Source organism: Pristiophorus japonicus, chromosome 18 (assembly GCF_044704955.1).
Source record: "Pristiophorus japonicus isolate sPriJap1 chromosome 18, sPriJap1.hap1, whole genome shotgun sequence".
Taxonomy (NCBI): domain Eukaryota; kingdom Metazoa; phylum Chordata; class Chondrichthyes; family Pristiophoridae; genus Pristiophorus; species Pristiophorus japonicus.
The window spans coordinates 54,867,811-54,891,069 of record NC_091994.1 but is presented as its reverse complement, the minus strand read 5'-3'; the positions used below and the strand labels follow the sequence as shown (position 1 = coordinate 54,891,069).

General features: G+C 44.4%; 1 protein-coding gene across 2 annotated transcripts in view; it reads left to right on the top strand.

Moving 5' to 3' along the window:
- The window catches only part of c18h19orf44 (chromosome 18 C19orf44 homolog), a 30,712-nt gene extending 7,594 nt beyond the window's left edge, over positions 1-23,118 (top strand). The window contains exons 2-9 of one of the 2 annotated variants that reach the window (XM_070860070.1): positions 243-351; positions 2,522-3,253; positions 13,124-13,325; positions 16,380-16,453; positions 18,138-18,720; positions 20,127-20,222; positions 21,714-21,880; positions 22,915-23,118. In XM_070860070.1, coding sequence (XP_070716171.1) covers positions 244-351; positions 2,522-3,253; positions 13,124-13,325; positions 16,380-16,453; positions 18,138-18,720; positions 20,127-20,222; positions 21,714-21,880; positions 22,915-23,004 — 2,052 coding nt within the window. In that variant the 5' untranslated portion in view covers position 243 and the 3' untranslated portion in view covers positions 23,005-23,118. Of the gene's footprint in view, positions 1-219; positions 352-2,521; positions 3,254-13,123; positions 13,326-16,379; positions 16,454-18,137; positions 18,721-20,126; positions 20,223-21,713; positions 21,881-22,914 lie in introns of both variants that reach the window. The other variant, XM_070860069.1, reaches the window with a different exon arrangement.
- Positions 23,119-23,259: the final 141 nt, after the last annotated feature.

Here is a 23,259-nt window from a genome sequence, read left to right as displayed (position 1 = left end):
CAAAGCCTTGGGGGACCCTTTCCTTTGCATTTTAAGTTACGTTCTGTGATACATAAAAATATCACCCCTAAGTAACTACTAGTTAGCAACTGGCCCATACAACTCACAAAGCTGTCACAGTGGGGCTGTTTTGGGGGCAGGGAGACAGAGAACGTGTTTTGTGCAAATGAGTATTTATTTATCACTGAAAGGACGCTGTTCTGTGACTCCCCTTTCCAGACCATGTGTTCTGCTTTTGTTAGGATGTTCAGGAGAAGTGGACTAGGGAGTTCCGCCCTGGCGAGAGCCCAGGCTCAACTCGCTGGGCAGAGAATATCAGAAAGCTTCGAGGATTCTGGGGACGAACTGCAGGTAATGAACAATTGTCTTGCAAAAAGTACCTTTTTGACACCCTTGTTGTCGACCTGCAATTTTTTTTTACTTGGCTCCTGCTCGACTTTGCCCTTTTCTCTTTTTGTTTAGTTTTCTTCTCTCTCTCTCTCTCTCTCTCTCTCTCTCTCTCTCTCTCTCTCTCTCTCTCTCTCTCTCTGTCTCTCTGTCTCTCTGTCTCTCCATCTCTCTGTCTATCTATCCCCACACTTTGTATCTCATATGTGATAAGTGGCTTGAGAAGTAATATTTGGGCCACACAAGTGCCAGGCAATGACCATCTCCAACATCATCATCATAGGCAGTTCCTCGAAGCGAGGATGACTTGCTTCCACGCCAAAAAGGGATGAGTTCACAGGTGTTTCAATGAAGGACCTAATATTCCAGATCCCAAACTACATGCTGCACAGACCAAGCGTGTGCACATATCGCGGTGTGGGCTGGCCCTTGCTGTCCCTAGGCCCTCGCCTCTTCTGGGCCCCAGATTCACGCCTCTCTTGGGCTCTGGTCACTTCCCTCTATGGTCTCTTCCCACTCCTTCGCCCCTCCTGTTGTGCCTGCCCGCACTGCAATCAGCGACCTGGCTTTGTAGCCGTCGCCCTCCTGCAGCAGCACACGCTGCTCCCTGTAGTGGTCTGCCGCCACACGCTGCTCCCACCAATGGTCCCGGCCTGCTGATGGTCTTGCAGGCCGGGACCGTGCCGATTTCCGGGCTGGGCCGCCGCACGCTGCTCTCTTTCTCCCCCCCACCCCCAGGCAGGGCCGCGGATGGATGGCGGGCAGCACCGGGTCCTGAACCGCCCGGGGGAGGAACAACTTCCAGAATGATCCGCGCGGAAACGTCCCGCAAGCGAGAGTCTAACCACCTCCCTTAGCATTCAATAGCATTATCGTTGTTGAATTCCCCACCATCAATATCCTGGGGGTCACCATTGACCAGAAACTTAACTGGACCAACCACATAAATACTGTGGCTACAAGAGCAGTTCAGAGGCTGGGTATTCTGCAGCGAGTGTCTCACCTCCTGACTCCCCAAAGCCTTTCCACCATCTACAAGGCACAAATCAGGAGTGTGATGGAATACTCTCCACTTGCCTGGATACGTGCAGCTCCAGCAACACTCAAGAAGCTCACCATTCCAGGATAAAGCTTGATTGGCACCCCATCCACCACCTTAAACATTCATTCCCTCCACCACCAGTGTACCGTGTCTACAGTGTATATCACCTATAAGATGCACTGCAGCTACTCGCCAAGGCTTCTTCAACAGTACCTCCCAGACCCACGACCTCTACCATCTAGAAGGACAAGGGCAATGGGAACACCATTACCTCCAAGTTCCTCTCAAAGTCACACACCATCCTGACATCACCGTTCCTTCATTGTCGCTTTGTCAAAATCCTGGCACTCCCTCCCTAGCAGTACTGTGGGAGTACCTTCACCACACGGACTACAGCAGTTCATGAAGGCAGCTTACTATCACCTTCTCAAGGGAAATTTGGATTGGACAATAAATGCTGGTCTTGCCAGTGACCCCCACATCTCCGGAATGAATAAAAAAAAGTATTTTCTTTCATTGATATTCCTCATTATGTTCTCTAATGTTAATATCACTTCTGCCACTTGGCCATCTCCTGTTTTCCATGTTATAGATCATTCTGTTTACTTTTCCTTTGTGTGTTATTTTTCTTTCCCCTTAACTCTGTAGGGCCCCAACTGCTGCTTCAGCTGAGATCAATGAAGTGACCTGCATGCCTTAGTACTGCACCACATCATGCATTTTCTAACTAAGCTGTCAAGCTAGCTCAAGTATATACACTTTTTTCCCCCAGTTAAAATATACAGAATCCCTAGGGTTACTCTCATTTCCTAGCAGGGAAGGAGTCAGGTACCTATATGCAAGTTCTGCCAATCAAGCTATTAATCTCACAGTTCAAAGGTATACAAACCTTCCCTCCCAATTATTTCCCCCCCCCCCCCACCTTATGTTGGAAGTTTCTCACTTTCTCTCAATACCTCTTCCTTTAGCTCAACTGAGATTGGGAATTGCAGGTATAAACCCATGTGGTATGATCTACCACTGAATCTACATGCTTTCTCTATGAGGTGGCAACAGTAACTGTTTTCTAAACTATCACTCTTGTATTTACAGGATTATATGAACACTCTCTATAAGAAAAGCAGTGCCCTGAAGATTAATCCTTTCAATGTGCATGAAATTAGTGACCTAAGCGACCTTTCAGTAGAGGACACAGTGGACAGAGAATGGAAAGAAAATCAATATTCCAAAACTGCAGCCAACATAAAGCCAGCAGAAGGCATCAGTGAGCTGCCATTGACTGGCAATCGGTTCTTGAAGAAGCCAAACAAATTGGCAATATCGCAAAGTCCCACCGTGAGCAAGAGCATGTTGAAGAAAGCTAATGAAGCAGACACAAGAAGACCTGCTGCTGCCTCCACGTGGGTCAGATCCTCCAGTGCTGCGCTTGCCAGACTGGCACAAATAGAAAATAAAATTATGAGCAGAAAACTGAGTGCACTTATGATTGATTCGGATGAGGATTTGCAGATGCCTGATGAGAGGCAACTTTCCCCCAAGTCAAGCAGTGAGTTAAGCGGAAAAGGGGGCAAGTTCCTGAAGAGAATGGCAGATACTGCTGTGAAGCAGGGGTTCAATGCTAGGGATCAGAAGAAAGAAATGGGATCTTCCAAGAGAGGCAAGCATAACTCGCATCCTAAAACTCCAGCCAGAGTGGTCACAATCGACAGTGATGAGGAGGAAATGGGAAGAATGCTGGGAGGCTCCCTAGAGCTCTCCGATGAAAGTGAACTTCTAAAAAGATCGCAAGGGACTCCACAACACAGTTCCAAATTGCACAACCAGGTAGTGTACACGCACAATACTACTTTAATAGCAACTTGCATTTATATAACGTCTTTAACGTAATAAAATATTCCAAGGTTTCACAGGAGTGTTATCAGACAAAGTTTGACACCGAGCTACAAAGGAGATATTGGGCCGTGAATTGCGGCCTCTCCGAGTGTGTACGATGTGCGTACCTGCCCGAAGATGCCCCGCAAGTGCTGGTTCTCTGCGTGCGATGCGCATGTGCCGAAAACCAGTATTTTGTTTGATCCAGCTCTTTGATTGAGCAATCCACTCTCCCTATAGTCTTGTACCTTCCCCTGCTTCAAATGTTTATCCAATTTTCCCTTAAAAATTGCAATGGTCTCTGCCTCAACCACTCACTGTGGCAAAGCATTTCACTCTCGCATCTATCCATGTAAAGAACCTCTCCCCTCACTCTCAATTTCAAATAGATGGCACTCATAAAAACATAACATAAGAAATAGGAGCAGGAGTACGCCATACGGCCCCTCGAGCCTACTCCGCCATTCAATAAGATCATGGCTGATCTGATCATGGACTCGACTCCATTTCCCCGCCCGCTCCTCATAACCCTTTATCCCCTTATTGTTTAAGATAATTTACGGCCTCATCATTGACTCCCCAACCAGAGGAAATAGGGTGAATCAGGAAAGACTATCAAAACCTTTCATAATGTAAAAGTCTACTCTTAGCCTTTGCTGCTCCAGTAGAATTAATCTTGCCCTATTCATTCTTCTCAGAACCATGGTTTCCCATCCCTGATTAATCTACACTGGACACTTCCTATGGCTTTAAAGTCCTTTCTATAATGGGGTGCCTCAAACTGTGATCTAATTAATATTTTGTACAAGCTTATAATTACTTCTTTACTCTTGCACTCTATGCCCCTGTTAATAAAACTCAAACTGCTGTTGGCCTTTTTTATGGTTTTATCCACTTGTACTTGCACTTCCAGGAAATTGTGTATTTGAACCCTTGGATCTTTGTTCATCCACACCCTTAAGCATTTTTTTTATTGAGTGGGTATACCAATTCTCATTTCAGGTTATTCCACCTAAAATCTATTACCTCACACTTATCCACATTAAATTACATCTGCCACCCGTCTGCCCATTCCATTAATCTATCTGTCTTCGTGAAGCCTTTCACAGACTTCCTCACTGTTTGCAAAACCCGTTACTTTTCAAGATTTGCTACCAACTGCTCTTTATGCTTAACTTCAAATCGTCCAGATACACACCGAGCATAAAAGTGACCCCTCCGGTACATCACTTCCGATTCTTCGCCAGTCTGAGCAACACCCATTTGTCCTTGACTCTTGTTTCCTGTCTATCAGCCACTTTTCTGTCCATGCTGCTGCATTTCATGTTGTATCATGTGTCTGAATTTTGTAACAAGCCTCTTGTAACACCGGATCGAAAACTTCCTGAAAGTCCATATCTGCTACTACATTCCCTTTTATTTATCTAATTGGTCACTTCTTCAAAAAAGTCTACTAAATTTATAAACTGTGACTTGCCTTTGACAAATCCATGCTGGCTGTCCTTGATTAACCCATACATTTTCAAATACTTACTTATTTTAAGAGCTTATCTACAACTGAGAGAGTAAAGAGATTTCATCACCCCTATTTCAGACTTTGTAAAAGTCTTGTTGTGTGAATACGTCAAAATAATGAAATACAGCTACAATATTTGGGAAATTAGGAACAAAAATATCATGAAATAATCTCCAAGGAGATTGAAACTGGTTTGTGAAATCAGTGTTAATGTCTCTGAGCCCACATCAGATCCAGGAGTGAGGGCACTGTCCAGAAGCAGATTTGTAACACAAAACAATGTTCTCGCCCTTCAGACTGACTGGTGATTCTGCAGCATCAATAAAATACCCAGATTGGTAGTCTCAAAACAGGTTCAAGATATAACAGAATACGTGATTCCTACTCCCCCACACCATGGCTCTCCACCGCCCTTTGAGGGGCTCCATCCCACCACACACCCACCCATCCCAACCTGTTCCCACTAGGGGCTTGCCCTGCCTGCCTGGTGCCCTGTTTTGCTCCTTGGATTCCCTACCAATGCTTCGATGCCCCAGCCTGATTTATTTTTGCACAGAATGTACAGCACAGAAACAGGCCATTCGGCCCAACAGGTCCATGCCAGTGTTTATACTCCACACGTGCCTCCTCGCACCACTCTTCATCTAACCCTATCAGCATATCCTTCTATTCCTTTCTCCCTCATGTGTTTACCTAGCTTCCCCTTAAATACATCTGTGCTATTTGCCTCAACTGTTCCACATGGTAGCAAGTTCCACTTTCTGAGTAAAGAAGTTTCTCCTGAATTCCCTGTTAGATTTATTAGTATTAGTGACTATCTTATATTTATGATCCCTAGTTTTGGCCAGAAGGTTGTGGGTTCAAGTTCCACTCCAGGAACTTGAACACGTAAATCTAGGCTGACACTCCAGTGCAGTGCTGAAGGAGTGCTGCACTGTCTGAGGTGCCGTCTTTTGGATGAGACGTTAAATCGAGGCCCCATCTGCCCCCTCAGGTGGACGTAAAAGATCCGATGGCACTATTTTGAAGAAGAGCAGGGGAGTTATCCCCGGTGTCCTTGCCAATATTTATCCCTCATTCAACATAACAAACAGATAATCTGGTCATTATCATATTACTGTTTGTGGGAGCTTGCTGTGTGCAAATTGGCTGCCATTTTTCCCACATTACAACAGTGACTACACTCCAAGAGCACGACATTGGTTGTAAAGCGCTTTGAGACGTCCAGTGGTCGTGAAAGGTGCTATATAATCCAAGTCGTTGCTTTATTTTACTCATAAGTGGAAACATCTTCTCTACATCTACCCTTTCATAATATTAAAGACCTCTATCGTGTCACCCTAAGCTTTCCCATTTCTAGAGAAAAATGCTCCAGTCTGTTCAATCTTTCCTGATAATTATAACCTCTCATCCTTGAATGCTATCACCCTTGTAAATCTATTTTGCATTTCCTCCAATGCATCTATATCCTTTTTTATAATTTGAAAACCAGAAATGTTCTCAATAAGTGAGATCTAACCAAGGTTTTATACAAGTTTAATATGACTTCCCTTGCTATTCAGTTCTATCCCTCTAGAAATGAATCCCAGTGATTGGTTTGTCTTTTAATATCTTATCCCTGCAAATTACCCTGCATCGCTTGTGATTTGCATTTCTGTAACCCCCGATCTCTTTACTCCACTACCTCATTTAGATTCTTTTTTTCAAGGATTATGTGGCCTCTTTATTCTTCCTACCAACATTCATCAACTCACACTTAACTATATTGAAGTTAATTTTCCAATTACACATCCATTCTGCAAGTTTATTCATTCTTGTATTTTGTCGCAGTCCTCCTCTGTATTAACTACACCCCCACCCCCCCATTTAGTGTCATCCACAATTGTACACATCATTCCAGAGTTCAAATCGTTATGCAAATGGTGAACAGCAGTTGTTGCAGCATGGATCTTTGTGAAACATCACTTTCCACCTTTTGCCAGTCTTATTTGCTGCCCTTAACTATTTCTCTCTCTTTTGTGTTTTGTAGCCAGCTTGTTATCCATTCTGCTATTTGTCCCCTGACTCCACATGTTCCAACCTTAGACACAAGTCTATTATGCGGTAACTTATCTAAGGAGTTTCGAAAATCCAAATATAGTACGTCTACTACATTGTCCTTGTCTACTCTTTCTGTTAGTTCTTCAAAAGCATGGGCCTTCCCTTTTGATATCCGTACTGACTACTTTATTATACTTTCTGTTTCTAGATGTTTTTCAATTACATATTTGAGTAAAGATTCCATGATCTTTCCTATCACCAACATTAAGCTAACTGATCTATCGTCCCCTGGACTTGTTTATTTCCCTTTTCAAATATTGGAGTTGCACTCGCTTATATATGTAATAGTGCCATATCTTAATTTATTTTAATGCCTGTGGGTGCAATCCATCTGAACCATGGGTTTTATCCTCTCTAAATTTGATTAGTTTATCAATGAACTCATCCTTTCTAGATTAAATGTCTTTATATCTTATTTGATCTCTTTCTTTACTGTCATGTACACCTTGCCAGTCGTGCTGTTAAATACTGAGGCAAAGTAATTATTCAATAATATGCAGCAGGGCGGAGGATTTAAAAAGAAAAGTCACTCAGAGTTTGATTTTATCGCAGCAAGAAATTAGGGGAGATTTTTCAGGTCGTCGGGTGCATCTGGTGGCGGGGTCGTGTGCGGGAAACATTGTTTTTGATAGCGAGTCGGGACCTCACTGTCAATCCGCCACCATGTGCCATTCTCAAATGTCAGGTCTGTCGGCACTGAAAAACCCAACACGCAGCGGTGGGGGAGGCACTTGAGGTCATTATGATCTTGTTAGCAGCCCATTAAGAAGTCTTTTGCGCTCAGCTTTACATTTTACTGGATCACCCACAAATATGCTCGGGGATCACGTCAGGTACAGAAGTCGGGACCATCGAAACATATCCTTACTTGGCAGCTGCAAATATCCTATCCAATCTCCCACCTCACAGCTGTTCACTTTCCAAACTCAGAAGTCGTTGCTTACTGCATTTGGAACACAGATTGAGCTTTATGCAGCATACAAGTGCCTACCTAACCTTGTGTCTTTTTACTTGGTATGATTGGACTGGGATGAGGGTGAATGTGAGTGGTGGCTATTGAGATGGGGAAGTAATAACATAGATAGAGAAACATGGTGGAGGTGTGAGTAAGGATGTGCAGGAGTAGGGTAGGGAAGGCAGAGTAATGAGCTTGTGATGAGTGGCAAAGCAGGATGAGGTTGAGCGTGGCTTTGCAGTAACGTTTCGTGGCCTACTGAAATAATTGAAATGTTTGTGCCACTGCAACCAGGTCCTCCTGACGACATCCGTGCTTGTGCCCTCCTGTGCAATGTGCAACCAGGCTGCATTGGTGACCTGTGGAGGTCTGTTCTGCCTATTGGAAGGGAAGAGAACCTCCCTGCATGCTGTGACTCCCTCCGTAAGGATATGGGGAGAGTCATGGGAGAGCCTGGGTGCAAGCCATCCATGTCTAACTAATGAAGTAAAGGATGGTATTTAAATTGAAAACAAAGGCATACAATGTTGCAAAGAATAGCGGGCCAGAGGATTGGGAAATTTTTAGAAACCAGCAAAGGACGACTAAAAAAATAATAATAGAGAAGATAGTTTGAGAGTAAGCTAGCAAGAAATCTAAAAACAGACAGTAAAAGCATCTACAGGTATAGAGAGTAGCTAAAGTAAACGTGTGAGCTGTGAGCTGTGAGGAGGATGCTAAGAGGCTGCAGGTTGATTTGGACAGGTTGGGTGAGTGGGCAAATGGATGGCAGATGCAGTATAATGTAGATAAATGTGAGGTTATCCACTTTTGGAAGGCAGAATATTATCGGAATGGTGACAGATTAGGAAAATGGGAGATGCAACGAGACCTGGGTGTCATGGTACATCAGTCGTTGAAAGGTGGCATGCAGGTACAGCAGGTGGTAAAGAAGGCAAATGGCATGCTGGCCTTCATAGTGAGACGATTTGAGTTTAGGGGCAGGGAGGTCTTTCTGCAGTTGTACAGGGCCTTGGTGAGACCACACCTTGAATATTGTGTACAATTTTGGTCTCCTAAACTGAGGAAGGACATTCTTGCTATTGAGGGAGTGCAGCGAAGGTTCACCAGACTGATTCCCGGGATGGCAGGACTGACATGAAGAAAGACTGGATTGACTAGGCTTGTATTCACTGGAATCTAGAAGAATGAGAGGGGATCTCATAGAAACATATAAAATTCTGACGGGATTGGACAGGTTAGATGCAGGAAGAATGTTCCCGATGTTGGGGAAGTCCAGAACCAGGGGTCACAGTCCAAGGATAAGGGGTAAGCCATTTAAGACTGAGATGAGGAGAAACTTCTTCACTCAGAGAATCGTGAACCTGTGGAATTCTCTACCACAGAAAGTTGTTGAGACCAGTTCTTTGGATATATTCAAAAGGGAGTTAGATGTGGCCCTTATGACTAAAGGTGTATGGAGAGAAAGCAGGAATGGGATACTGAAGTTGCATGATCAGCGATGATCATATTGAATGGTGATGCAGGCTCGAAGGGCCAAATGGCCTACTTCTGCACCTATTTTCTATGTTTTCTATGCCCCTTAGAGGATGAAACTGGGGAATTAATAATGGGAAACGGGGAATAGGCAGAGACTTTGAACACATATTTTATATCGGTCATCACAGTAGAAGACACTAAAAGCATCCCATAAATTGATAATCAAAAGGCTATTTGAGGGGGGGGGGTGGTGGAAACGACTTAAAGCAATCACTATCACTAGAGGAAAAAGTACTAGGCAAACTAATGGGACTAAAGGTGAACAAGGCCCCTTGATCTGCTGGCCTGCAAATTAGGGTTTTAAAAAGTGGCTGCAGAGATCGTGGATGCATTGGTTGTAACCTACCAAAATTCCCTGGATTCTTGAGAGGTCCCAGTGGATTGGAAAGCCACAAAAGTAACACCTCTATTTAAGAAAGAAAGCAGGAAACTATAGACCAGTTAGCCTAACATCTGTCACTGGGAAAATGCTGGAGTCCATTATTAAGGAAGTAGTAACAGGACATTTAGAAAATCATAATGCAGTCAAGCAGAGTCAGCATGGTTTTATGAAAGGGAAATCATGTTTGACAAATTTGCTGGAGTTTTTTTGAGGATGTAACGAGCAGGGTGGATAAAGGGGACCCAGTAGATGTCGTGTATTTGTATTTCCAGAAAGCATTCTGGTGTCACATAAAAGGTTACTGCACAAGGTAAGAGCTCACGGGGTTGGGGGTAATATATTAGCATGGATAGAGGATTGGCTAACTAACAGAAAACAGAGAGTCGGGATAAATGGGTCATTTTCAGGTTGGCAAACTGTAACTAGGGGTGCCACAGGGATCAGTGCTGGGGTTTCAACTATTTACAATCTATATTAATGACTTGGATCAAGGGACCGAGTGTAATGTAGCCAAATTTGCTGCTGATATAAAGATGGGTGGGAAAGCAAGTTGTGAGGAGGACGCAAAGAATCTGCAACGGGATATAGACAGGCTAAGCGAGTGGGCAAAAATTTGGCAGATGGAGTATACTGTGGGAAAATGGGAGGTTATCCACTTTGGCAGGAAAAATAAAAAAGCAAATTATTATTTAAATGGGGAGAGATTACTAAATGCTGCAGTACCGAGAGATCTGGGGGTCCTTGTACATGAAACACAAAAAGTTAGCATGCAGGTACAGCAAGTAATTAGGAAAGCAAATGGAATGTTGGCCTTTATTGCAAAGGGGATGGAGTATAAAAGTAGGGAAGTCCTGCTACAACTGTACAGGGCATTGGTGAGACCACACCTGGAATTATTAAGGAAGTAGTAGCAGGACATTTAGTTATACTTGCATTGGAGGCAGTTCAGAGAAGGTTCACGAGGTTGATTCCTGAGATGCAGGAGTTGTCATGTGAAGAAAGATTGAGCAGGTTGGGCCTATACACATTGGAGTTTAGAAGACCTGAGAGGTGACCTTTATTGAAACGTATAAGATTCTGAGGGGCCTTGACAGGGTAGATGCAGAGAGGATGTTTCCCCTCATGGGGGGAATCTAGAACTAGGGGGCATAGTTTCAGAATAAGGGGTCGCCCATTTAAAATGGAAATGAGGAAGAATTTCTTCTCTCAGAGGGTCGTGAATCTTTGGAATTCTCTACCCCAGAGAGCTGTGGAGGCTGGGTCATTGAATATATTTAAGGTGGAGATAAGACAGATTTTTTAAAGATAAGGGAGTCGAGGGTTATGGGGAGAGGGCGGGGAAGTGGAGTTGAGGCCAAGATCAGATCATCCATGAATGGCGGAGCAGGCTCGAAGGGCCAGATGGCCTTACTCCTGCTCCTATTTCTTATGTTCCTATGAACTTAGATTGGTCCATAGTTACTTAGTTTATCCTTCTGTCCCTTCTCATCTGAGCGTGCCCCAAAGACATTTTGCTCGAGCATAAGGAGAATGAGTTCCATTTTACCTGGGGTGAAAGCCTTTTCTGCATCTAGGGATAGTATCCACGCAGGAGCACCACATTGAATCATACAGGGTGGTAATGGACTATTTGTTCATGTGGAGGGTAAATGTCAACACGGGCTGGTTGGGCCGAATGGCCTGTTTCTGTGTTGCAACTTCTACGTTTTGTCTGCCAAGAGGTATCCTCTTACGAAGCCAGTGTGATCTGGGTGAATTAAATCAGTCAAGACTGGTGAGAATTTTGGTCAACATTTTATAGTCACAGTTAAGGGCTGTCACGCTGTGACAAAACAGAAAATTCTGTAATTATCTTGAATGATTTTAGAGAGTCGGGGTAAAGCCACGTTTTAAAAACATTGTTTTCACCAGCAATGTCCCTGGAGTGACTTTTTGTAAGAATTCTCTTGTTCAGTAGCTGCATTGTAAGTCATCATCATAGGCAGTCTCTCGGATCGAGGATGATTTGCTTCCACGTCAAAAAGTTCCCAGGTATTTCAATGAATGACCTAAAATTCCACATCCCAAATTAAATCTTCAAGGGTGGAAGATGCCTGTGCGTGGATTTTTTTTAAACGTGTGGTGGCCGTTGCACCCCAGCCACCACACGGGCTTGACAGAGCTAGGTCTTGGTCTAGTGCAAGGATTAACCAAGACGACTGGAGATCAGCTCTGCTGCACGGACCCAGTGCGCACAATATCGCAGTGTGGACTGGCCCGTGCTGCCCCTGGGCCCTCGCCTCTTCTGGGCCCTGAACTCGCGCCTCTCCTGGGCCCTGATCACATCCCTCTACATTCTCTCACCGCTCCTTCGCCCTGACCTTGCCGCTCCTGCTGAACCTGCCCACGCTCCAATCACCGACCTGGATCTTGGTGACGTCCCTCTTCACTGCCGTTGCTCTCCTGCTCCAGCACGTGCTGCTCCCTGGAGTGGTATGCTGCCACGCTGCTCCTTCCGCTCCCCGGCCTGCTCCGATGGTGCTCGCAGTCGGGGGCCGCTCAGCCTTCTGGGCCATGCTGCCATGCTGCTCAAGTACACAGCCTCTGACTCTCAGCTGGTGAAGTCCCTTTAATCTTGAGGGAATTGTTACTTGCCTTCCTTTCTGGGGTGATGTGCAAGATGTTGAATATTACTTCCTATTTATGGGGTGTTGAGAACCATTGTAACTAGGAAGGTGAAAACATCACAGATGGTTGGAGGACCAGGCTTCAGTACGGTATGGAGACCTTTCCCATTCTATATAATCTTTGGACTAGGTGTAACTGTTCAATTTGATTATAATCCCCAGCATCAAAGCACTGACCACACTCTACCAGCTCCGCTAGGCGAGCCACATTGTTCGCATGACTGACACGAGACTCCCAAAGCAAGCACTCTGCTCAGAACTCCTACACGGCAAGTGAGCCCAAGGTGGGTAGAGGAAACGTTTCAAGGACATCTTCGAAGTCTCCTTGATAAAATGCAACATCCCCATCAACACCTGGGAGTCCCTGGTCAAAGACCGCCCTAAGTGGAAGAAGTGCATCCGGGAGGGCACTGAGCACATCGAGTCTCATCGCCGAGAGCGTGCAGAAATCAAGCGCAGGCAGCGGAAGGAGCGTGCGGCAAACCTGTCCCACCCACCTCTTCTCTCAACGACTATCTGTCCCACCTATGACAGAGTCTGTAATTCCCATATTGGACTGTTCAGTCACCTAAGAACTCATTTTTAGAGTGGAAGCAAGAATTTATAAATATTTGGTTGCGCTTGTTCCTGACTTTTTATTGACTCATGCTTGTTTTACTCTTAGTCTGTCTTGAGGACCCAATTGAGAATGCCTTCGCCACCCAGTGTGGGCTCCCTTCAATTGAGTTGGTCGCCAAGAATGAGATTTGTGAAACGACTCCCATCATCCCCATCCGAACAAAGTGAGATTAAATCTTTGGACGAGCTCTTTACTGTACCTTCTGTTGCTGAGGATGTCCGCAGTCTTGACAATGAGACTTGTGATGGTGAGTATCTCTTTGGGCCCAAGCTTCCACACGATAAAAAACGGGCGCCCCTCCGAGCTGGGCGCCTGTTTTTCGTGCCTAAAACGGCGCCTAAAAAAAAAATCGCGATTCTGGAGCGTTCTGCAGCTCCTTGTCTGCCTGGCGCGGCGCCCAGGGGGGCGGAGCCTACACTTGCGGCGATTTTGTAAGTGGGAGGGGGCGGACACTATTTAAATTAGTTTTTTTTCCTGCCGCCAACGCTGCACGTGTGCGTTGGAGCGTTCGCGCATGCTCAGTGTGAAAAAAGCATTGGCACTCGGCCATTTTTGTAGTTCTTTGTAGCTGTTTAATTTTTGAACATTTTTTTAAATAAAAGCACATTGCCATCAGCACTTGCAGCCTTCTCACTGTCTCTCTCCCCCCCCCCCCCCCCCGCGGGAAAGAACGGGCACCTCCTCTCCCCTCCCCCCACCCCCCAGCGGGAAAGAACGGGCGCCTCCTCTCCTCCCCCTCCCCCCCCCCGCAGGAAAGAACGGGCGCCTCCCCTCCCCTCCCCCCCCCCCCCCCCCCCCCACCCGCGGGAAAGAACGGGCGCCTCCTCTCTCTTTCCCCCCCCCCCCGCGGGAAAGAACGGGCGCCTCTTCTCCCCTCTTCTCCTCCCCCAGGAAAGAACGGGCGCCTCAGGCTGACTGCAGCATTCTCTGTGCCTCAAGCACTTTCACACAGGTAGGAAGATGGTTTATTTAATCTTTTCTTTGCTTATAAATGTTTATTCAGGTTGGATTTATTTGTATAATATTTGTAGAAGTATAAATAAGGATTGATTGTAGAATTTAATGACTTCCCTTCCCCCCCCCCCCCCCCCACCTCGTTCTGGACGCCTAATTTGTAACCCGCGCCTGATTTTTTTAATGTGTAGAACAGGTTTTTTCAGTTCTACAAAAATCTTCACTTGCTCCATTCTACTTTAGTTTGGAGTATGTTTTCACTGTGGAAACTTTGAAATCAGGCGTCAGTGGCCGGACACGCCCCCTTTTGAAGAAAAAATTCTGTTCCAAAGTAGAACTGTTCTACCTGACTAGAACTGCAGAAAAAAAAATGTGGAGAATTGCGATTTCTAAGATAGTCCGTTCTCCACCAGTTGCTCCTAAAAATCAGGCGCAAATCATGTGGAAACTTGGGCCCTTTGTACCTAATTTTAGGCATCTTGTTTGATTGGATCTGGTGATGAGTGTAAAGTTTGACAGACTGTTCACAGTTTTGTTTCCAGCTGTATCTGTCCACACTGTGGAGCAGTAGTACAGAAACATGGGAAATTTTAGCAATAGGGAAAGGTCATTTGGTCCAACAAAAATGCCCCTTTTTCAAATGATATCAACTACATATTGATTTCTCACCATATTCACCTATCCTCTTTTTCTCTGGAAATATATCCAGTTGTTTCTTGAACTCATTCCTAGCTGGCAACCTAATTTCCTGGAGTCCAATAGCGCCAGAAAATCTGTCAAGTTGGTTTAAAGCCATGGTCCCTTTTTCCATGGAGTTACACTAGGACATGGGACGAGTGGGTGTTGCTTCTCTTGGTAACAACACTTTTTAAAGAAAAAATAAACCTGATTTGTCTTTTCCAGTGTGAAATGAGGAGTACTTTGGATAAAAAAATACTCTCCCTAGACTTAGACTCTCCCTTAATAGACAGTGAATATTGACAAGCTACTTGCTATGTGGGGAGCATCACAGCTGAATCTATCCTGTCCTCCTCTGCCATCTACACACACGTACTTTGCAGCAAAAGTCACCAGAGAACAAACAGGAGTAAAAACCCTATCTGATTTATCTTTTCTCTTTTGTGTAGCCCAGGGATACCAAGGCTCTCGTAGTGTCCCAACTGCTATCCAGGCTGAGATCAGCAAACCCAGCACTGTCCGTGATTAACCTGGAAGCTCCTGGTTTCTGTGAGTTAATACACTGCATGGTGCATTTGCCTACTAAGCTGGCAGGGAAGCTTTAATTGGCCCTGAATTTGCGGTCGGAAGCGTACCTCCGGAGTACGCCTCCGACCTGCAAAATATTTCTCAACTTACCTCTTGGCTCCACAGCTATGTAGAGTTCAGGTCTCGGCCTGCAGGTGTAGGTCTGCATAAAGGCCCAAGGATCCCAGGGACGCAGGCGGTTCGGAAGCATCCCTGGGATCACGTGGGCCGGGTCCTCCAATGTGAAAAGAGGATTCTATTGCAGTCCGAAAGGAATCTCCTAATGACATACAATGGAATCCCCAAATAATTATACAATTTAGACAATTCTTAATAAATATAAATGTTCTGATTTTCAAATTTAATTATAAGTCCCTTAATTACAACAAATACAAAATTTTAAAAAATTTTTTGGAAACGAATGTAAACTTTTTAATTCAGGCCAATATTTGCATAAACTAATTCTAAGTGTGCATCATTTTTTATTGAAAATTTTTTAATTTAAGATTTATATTAGCCCTTACGCTGGTGAAAGCAAGCCCTATGCCTGCTTTTATCAGCCGTAAGAATTTTGTGGGCAATTGCTGGGTAGTAGTTGGTTCGGTAGATCTGTCGAGGCATATTTTGACCGATCGCAAGTTCCGGGTATTCACGCATGCACAGCGCATGCGGAAAGCTGGAACATGAGGGGCCTTTCAGAAGGCTTGCAATGGTGTATGCTCCGCGTCCGCCAGCATCAGCACCTCAAATTCCGGGCCGTTATGTTTTGTACTTTTGTCCCAGGCCATGTCTGACAGCTAGTTTGATATTTTACATAGACTTCTAATAGATATGATCTCACATATAGGAAGCTCTGTTTGGGTACAGCCATTTTGTGTAGAACTGTGAAGGGATAATGAGCTGTGGGCAGCACTTCCCATGCTGATATCAGTACTACATAAAATTTCTGCTCCCAGGCTCAAGCAAACAGTGCACAATTACATTTAGGAGACAGTATTTCAGAAGCTGGTGTTATAAGGGAGAGTGCTCTTGATAACCAGATTGCTCTGTTATAATTTAAATACCATGTCACTTTCTAACATGTATTCTACGTCTGTTTCAGACTTCAGGCTAAATATCTTGACTCTGGATGATTTGGTTCCAGCTGTAGAACAGAAAACAGCACTGACTGTGAAGGTAATCTGTTTGTCCTAGATTGAGATTGTTTAGTTTGAACTATTCCATCCTGCCTTGTCAACTATCTGGTGCAGTGCCGGCTCTTATAAGCTGTTACAGAATTTAAAGTTTTGCAGCTGCATGTAATTTCCCATCCCCAAACGGGCAAGCTGCCAATCAAAAGGTATTTTTGGAGCTCGTCCATAATATATTTCAATGAAGCTGACCCCTGCCACCATGCTCAGGATATTGGGCAGGTACATGCATCCTTCTAGTCTGTCTCTCTCCAGGCCTGCTCTCATACACCTCATGAGCCACCCATAAAGTGACAAAGGCAGAGATGTGAGCATGTCATATATTCCCAGAGAAGTTGCTTTGCAGAAGGAGATTATAAGGAGGGGTTAAATAGAAAATACAAGTATAGCTGTGATGCAGTGCTTTGATGCGCAGTGCAATATGTATAGAGTCATAGAATGATACAGCACAGAAGGAGTTCATTCGGCCCATCGTGCTTGTGCTGGCTCCTTGAAAGAGCTAACCAATTAATCCACTCCCCTGCTCTTTCCCCACAGCCCAGTAGCATGTTTGCTTAAAAATTATCAAAAGGGGAATAACTTTGAGATCAAAGCTGGTGGATGGCTGCATGTTCTGGGAGGCTTTGAAATCTATTGTGATCGACAGCTGACAACTTTGCTTACTTGTGATGTCTCGGGAATGGGGTGATTGACAGCTCCTTGCTTCGGCACAGAATATATTTGGCAGCCTTGAAGCAGTTCAGCAATTCTTCCTGTTCTATTGACATGGAAAGGAACACGTGAAGGTACCACACCACGAGGGCAAACTGAACCTCCCATGTCAGTTTTGTGTTGGGGCCACTGGTCCAGGTTCAGTGTTAGAAGAATTGATGAAGCATTCTGTATTTTATTATTTTGTGAACTGAGTGAACAGTAAGTTAAATGTAATTAAATCTGTTAACCTCCCTATTTTCTACTGTTTACTTCTAATATAATCATGGTTGATAGTTTATGGCCTAAGCCACATAGTCTGACAGTAATTACTCTTCCACTGTTAAAAGAATAAGAATACTTGCGTCATTTGCAATGAGCATATTGCAGCAACAAGGATGTTCTCTTCTACCCTGGGCAACACTCACTACATTACCAGATATTGCACATTTGTGATCACATTTCAGTTTGTAAGGAGTGAGGGATTGCTTTACATCGTCCTTGGCACTAAGCTCGCGAGAAATACCCAGTGAGTGCCTGAAAATCTTAACCAGCCAGACATCAGTGGAACTGCAATATGCAATATTCAGTGAACTGAGTGTTTTATTTGTATGACAATGTTATTGCAGGACTATTGATCTGTACAACTCAGGAGTAGGAGGCCTGGCTGATTTTTCACTCCCCCCACCCCCACTCCCTAGCCCAGGGCACTGAGGCCAATTGTAGTGCTCCCTGTCTGAGATCAGCCCACTACATGGATTAGTAATCACATCCAAGAACTTTCTGGTCTACATGGTTCAGTTCCACATGGCAACGCACTTGCCCACCAAGCTATCGGGGAACTATAGTATATGTTACTAACCCAAGCAGGGGACTGATCGAGTAGAGTAATATATCTATTTATATCGCTAGTTATTTACTTGTGCTCTGTTATCATGGAGTGTTTTCTAAGGATGCAGTCTGTTGCCTTTTTTTTTAAGAATAAAGAAAGCCAATCCTCGGGTGATCAGAGCAAGCAATCTGCTTTTCACACCTCCGGGCTACGTATGGCAAATGAGCTGGTCAGTCCACGTTCCCGACCCACCAAACCTTCAAGGGAGAAAGACGAGAGTGACTTGGAAAGTGAGATCCAGACAGTAAGTGCTGCCACTGGAAGTGAAATCTCCGAATGTTTGAATGGAGATTCTAATGTGTCGAGGAAGGAAAAGAACTCTCCAGGGAAGCTGCACAGGCGATTAACGGGGGATGATGAGAGCACTCTGTGTTCTGAGTATTCGGAGGACTTTGAAAACTCTGACTGTGAAGTGTCCTCAGTAAAATTGGACCAGAGCGAATCCTGTGTTGAGCAGTCATCCGAGGAGCAGTCAAAGATTAATTACTCTGACAACAGCACTTACCATTCATCGTCCTCCAGTCCAACTCCAGACCAGTCCAAGCTGGCAACAAGCATTGAATCTTCCTGTTCAGTGAGAAGGATGCGAGAGTCGGGACTGACTAAAGTGACTGTAAAAGATACAGCAATACAGACGCAGCCATCCGGGTTTACCTACAGCTGGCCCAGAGGTTGATTTGTGAATTATTTTTATTTTTATTTACAGATTTGTTCCCCTCCTCCAATCGTTCCTCCCTTCTCCTTACCCCAGTTAATCCCAATATATCTCGGTGAAGCAGTTGGGCGGGTAAGGACTGCTGTTGAAGGTGTGTAGAAATTAATAATCCTGGAGCACAGTCTGCTACCATGAGGCTCCCTCCCACCTAGAGAGCAGTCCATAACCCTGTGAAACTCTGGCCTGGAGTCAAAGTTGCAAATGCAATACATGATTATTACAAGTGATTTACCAATATGCTGTTGGTCTGCCGACAAACTGTCTCTTTCCATTCCCTGTGGTCTGATGACTGGCTGTTTACAACTCCTGGCAGCCTTGTTGCAGTGTTTATTTCCTTTACTTTCTTCCAGTCCCGCCGAGTGACCATAGGATCAATTGTTCCCGAGTCTGTTCGTAAAATTGTTGTAATGCACAGATTGTAGAATGAGTTGTAGCTGTGGGCCTACCTTAGTTATAGCTCTGGTGTGTGAGTTAGTCTGCAGTACCATACTTGAGTTTGAAATCCAGTCTTGCCTACAGTTAATTGTTGGGCTTGCTCAAGGAATCAAGAGGCTGAAATTGCCCCGTTCCTTAAGGCCTGTTACCACTGGAAATCGTCGGCCTTGCTGCGGAGTGCAATGGCCACCGACTTTTCGTGTAATGGCCGCCATTATCAAAACTTGGCTCTTGCGGTATCCCAGTGGTGACCCGTATTAGACAGCTTTCTTGCTCTTTTCGCTTTGTTGCTTTAAACGTCGGAATTACACACACTCATTTGTAATAATGGCAAGATCAGATATTTTATTTAAACCTTCATACTACACAAACCAGTATGAAAGTTACTGAGACTCTTCACCAAGCCAGCTGACTGCTTGTGAGGTACACACCACCTGAATTTCCAGAGTCTATCAAACAGCCTTCTCTCTCATCTCTTATGCCAAAAAAGCCTTTGAAATCTCATTTCCTTGCATAGTAACAATGGTACTTACAAATAATTAACACAGATAAATGACCAGCTACCCATTATCCTGAAATTTAAAACAAATCTTCAAAGAAACAAATTCTTTACCGATACTATGATAACCATTTGCAGTAACCTGCTAAGTAATGTAATGGTGTCTGGCTAAATCAGAAAGCTAGAATGATGCGCTTGATGGACTCGGTGGCCTTTTCGCATCCTTGACTTAGTTCTCGTTAAGTTTATTAGTTGGGAGTTGATCAAGTGTTTAATTCATAGTTGCATTTAAACAGCTCATTCGCAACTAAGTTCACCTCTGCATGGAACAGTCCAACAACTGTATATAGCTTGTGTGTCAAATGCAGCTGCTGGTCAGGTTATCCACTGTGGCACAAAACAATAAGCATTCTCTACTCGTTCCACAGGGGAAGGTCTGGCTGTACTAGGAGCGTCTCTTGGAGCTGCATATGTGGATCCCACACCCATTGCCAGTCACGTTATCAGCCCTGAGGCAATGGAAGGTAAACATTTAGCATTTTACTTGTCAAGATGATGTCAAATGGAGGCTGAAGTGCAGCCTCTCAGATCCATAGTAGAATGGGAATACAGTGCTGAGGAAAGCATGAGGTGTGAAGCTACTGTGCGATGTGCAGCAAGTTCTGTACTGGACTAGGGGACAGTGAGGGGAAATAGCAGTCTCTGTGCTGGAATCCAATATGGGGGACTGGGGATGGAGTAAACTGATGTTTGAGCCTATGGATAAATCACTAAGGTTTCATTTAGGACTAAGGGACAAGGAGCTGAGTAACTTGGAGTCAAGTAGAATTAATGCTGTTCAAAACATTGAATTCTGTTTAAATCTGTACTCATTGAGAACATTGCATTTAAAAAAATATATATCGGAGCTGGGACTGGGATTGGGTTCAAATGCAGACCAGACTGATGGGATAAAAGTCTTCCCTGGGGTATAGTCCGAGAGACTTGACAGCCTGTTTGTAGCCTTTATGTCGTCTTCCAATATTGATGACCAGCTTGCAGAAGGACTGGGCTTTAACCTGTATTTTCTTCCTTTTGAAATTTGGGGACAATAATCTCACTTTGAATCTCTTGGAGGAATTTGCCTACATTTTTCAACGGTGAAGTTACTTGCAAGAACTACGGTTGCCAAAGAAAAGAAAGAATTGCATTTATATAACACCTTATTGTGTTTCTCAGGATGTCTCAAAGCGCTTCACATACAATGCATTACTTTGAAGTTGTCATGTAGATGGATGACCAACTATTCTTAGTGATATTCGTTGACACTGCACAAACTGCTCTCCTTTCAAAACCAGCTTTTGTGTGGACACACCAGAAATTGCATTTAAATGTGACACTATATCATGCAGCACATAAACCTGTCAGTGGGTAATCTGTAGTTTGAACTTTTGGTTCCAACTGTTTGGATAGTTTGCTGTTAAATCAAATTTCTCAAAATGCCACAGCTAAGGTATTGGAGTGTTAATCAGCATTCCTTTCCAACTATTAGGATGGATAATGTGATAGATAAAATATGGAAGGGAGGGGGTGAGTGACTAAAGTTGAGATGGTAATCTGAAATTAGAAGTGCCGGGTGGGGCAGCTGATCAGTCTGGTACATTGTCAGATTGATTTTGATCAGATGCACTGCAAATTGGGCGCCCGATCATCCTGTTGAACGAGACTTGGCGCTGGGAACAGAGTCCCACAATTTCAAGCTGTGTTAAAACAACATGATGGAATTTTTGCATTCATCAGACCCAGAGCCCTCCTGACTTCAGCCTGCCACTGGATGAAAGGGTGGGGAAGGAAGAGAAACACGGCATGCGTCAGTCCTGTCATTAAATAGACGCACAGTTGTATGAAAAATACAATTAAATTAACTGTGCAATAAATTAAACCTGCCTGTCCTGAGGTGAGTGTTGTGATTGTAGATCATTGTACTGCAGCACAGTGTGTCGCTCATTTCCCTCCTTGGCTTGTCCAATCCACAGCACTGACAGCATACAGTCCTGCCATCTTTGCTCTGAACGACATGCTGAAACAGCAGCTCACTCTGACCCGGCAGTTTGTGCAAGTCAGTCGACATCTCTACTTGTCTGTGGTGGCCTTGTTAGAACAGGACAACTACCATTACATGACCTTGGAAGAAACTAAAGAGGTAAGTAAGCAATCTTTTTGATGCACTGGGACTTTACAGTCCCCCCACTCCCTCTCCAACAGTGCTGCTTGGCTCCCTGCATCCTTTGAAGCGGAGAGGAGGCATTCACACTGCACACTCATTTCAAGTTGATAACAACTTTCATTTATATAGCGCTTTCAATGTAGAAAAGCATCCCAAAGGACTTCAGAACCATAATCAAAAAATAGATGCCGAGCCAAAATTCGGAGGAGAGTTCAGAGTTGGGTTTTAAGGAGGCTGTTAAATCCCAGAAATTTACAGCACGGAAGGAGGCCATTTCGGCCCATCGTGTCCATGCCGGCTGACAGAGCTATACAGCCAAATCCCACTTTCCAGCTCTTGGTCCATCGCCCTGTGGGATACGGCACTTCAAGTGTATATAAGAGGAAGAGGAAGAGGAGGTGGGGGAAAGAAATTTCAAAGTATGGAATCTTGGCAGCTGATTATGAAGTTGGTTTGTAAGGCATCACTGAATGGGAATGCTAGCATATAGAGGTTCACAGGAAAACTGAAAGACTTGCATTTCTACAGCGCCTTTCAGAATCTCAAAGTGCTTTATAGCCAATGAAGTACTTTTTTGAAGTGTAGTCACTATTGTAATGTAGGAAATGCAACAGCCAATTTGAACACAGCAAGGTCCTACAAACGGGTATGTGATAATGATCAGGGATAAATATTGGCCAGGACACCAGGGAGAACTCCCCAGCTATTTTTGAAATAGTAGCATGGGATTTTTTTACATCCACCCAAGAGGGTTTAACATCTCATCTGAAAAACTGTACCTGCAACAGTGCAGCACTCCCTCAGTACTGCACTGGAGTGCCAGCCTAGATGTTGTGCTCAAGTCTCTGGAGTGGGACTTGATCCCACGAGCATCTGACTCAGAGGTGAAACTGCTGCCAACTTAAAGCAGACGAGCGCAATGTTTTTGTTTGTTTACACACACTAAAGTGGAGAGTTGCCAATTGTTAAATCTGTGCCATCTTAACCTGTTGCATCCTTTTCTTGTCCAGTTTGTCAGCAGTCGTAGGTCTCCACCACTCACCTTTGATCAGGCTCTGGAAGAGGTGCAGCAGGAAATGAAGCAATATCACTACATGTGACTGCCTGCAAAACATGAAGTAAATCTTGCAATGCTAATGATGAAGAGAAGAACAGCTGCTACTGAGCCTGGCTCTCGTATCAATGTTACAAGTAAAGCATTTATCATTGTCCTGCTCACCTGTTAATGCAGTTTTTCAAACTCTGATTCTGTTCATTTCCAAGTGGTTTAATTTTGTAGTTGGCACACTCCGTGTATTAGCACTCATTACAAGAAAGCGGATATGGATGAGAAATATAAAGAATAACTCACACAT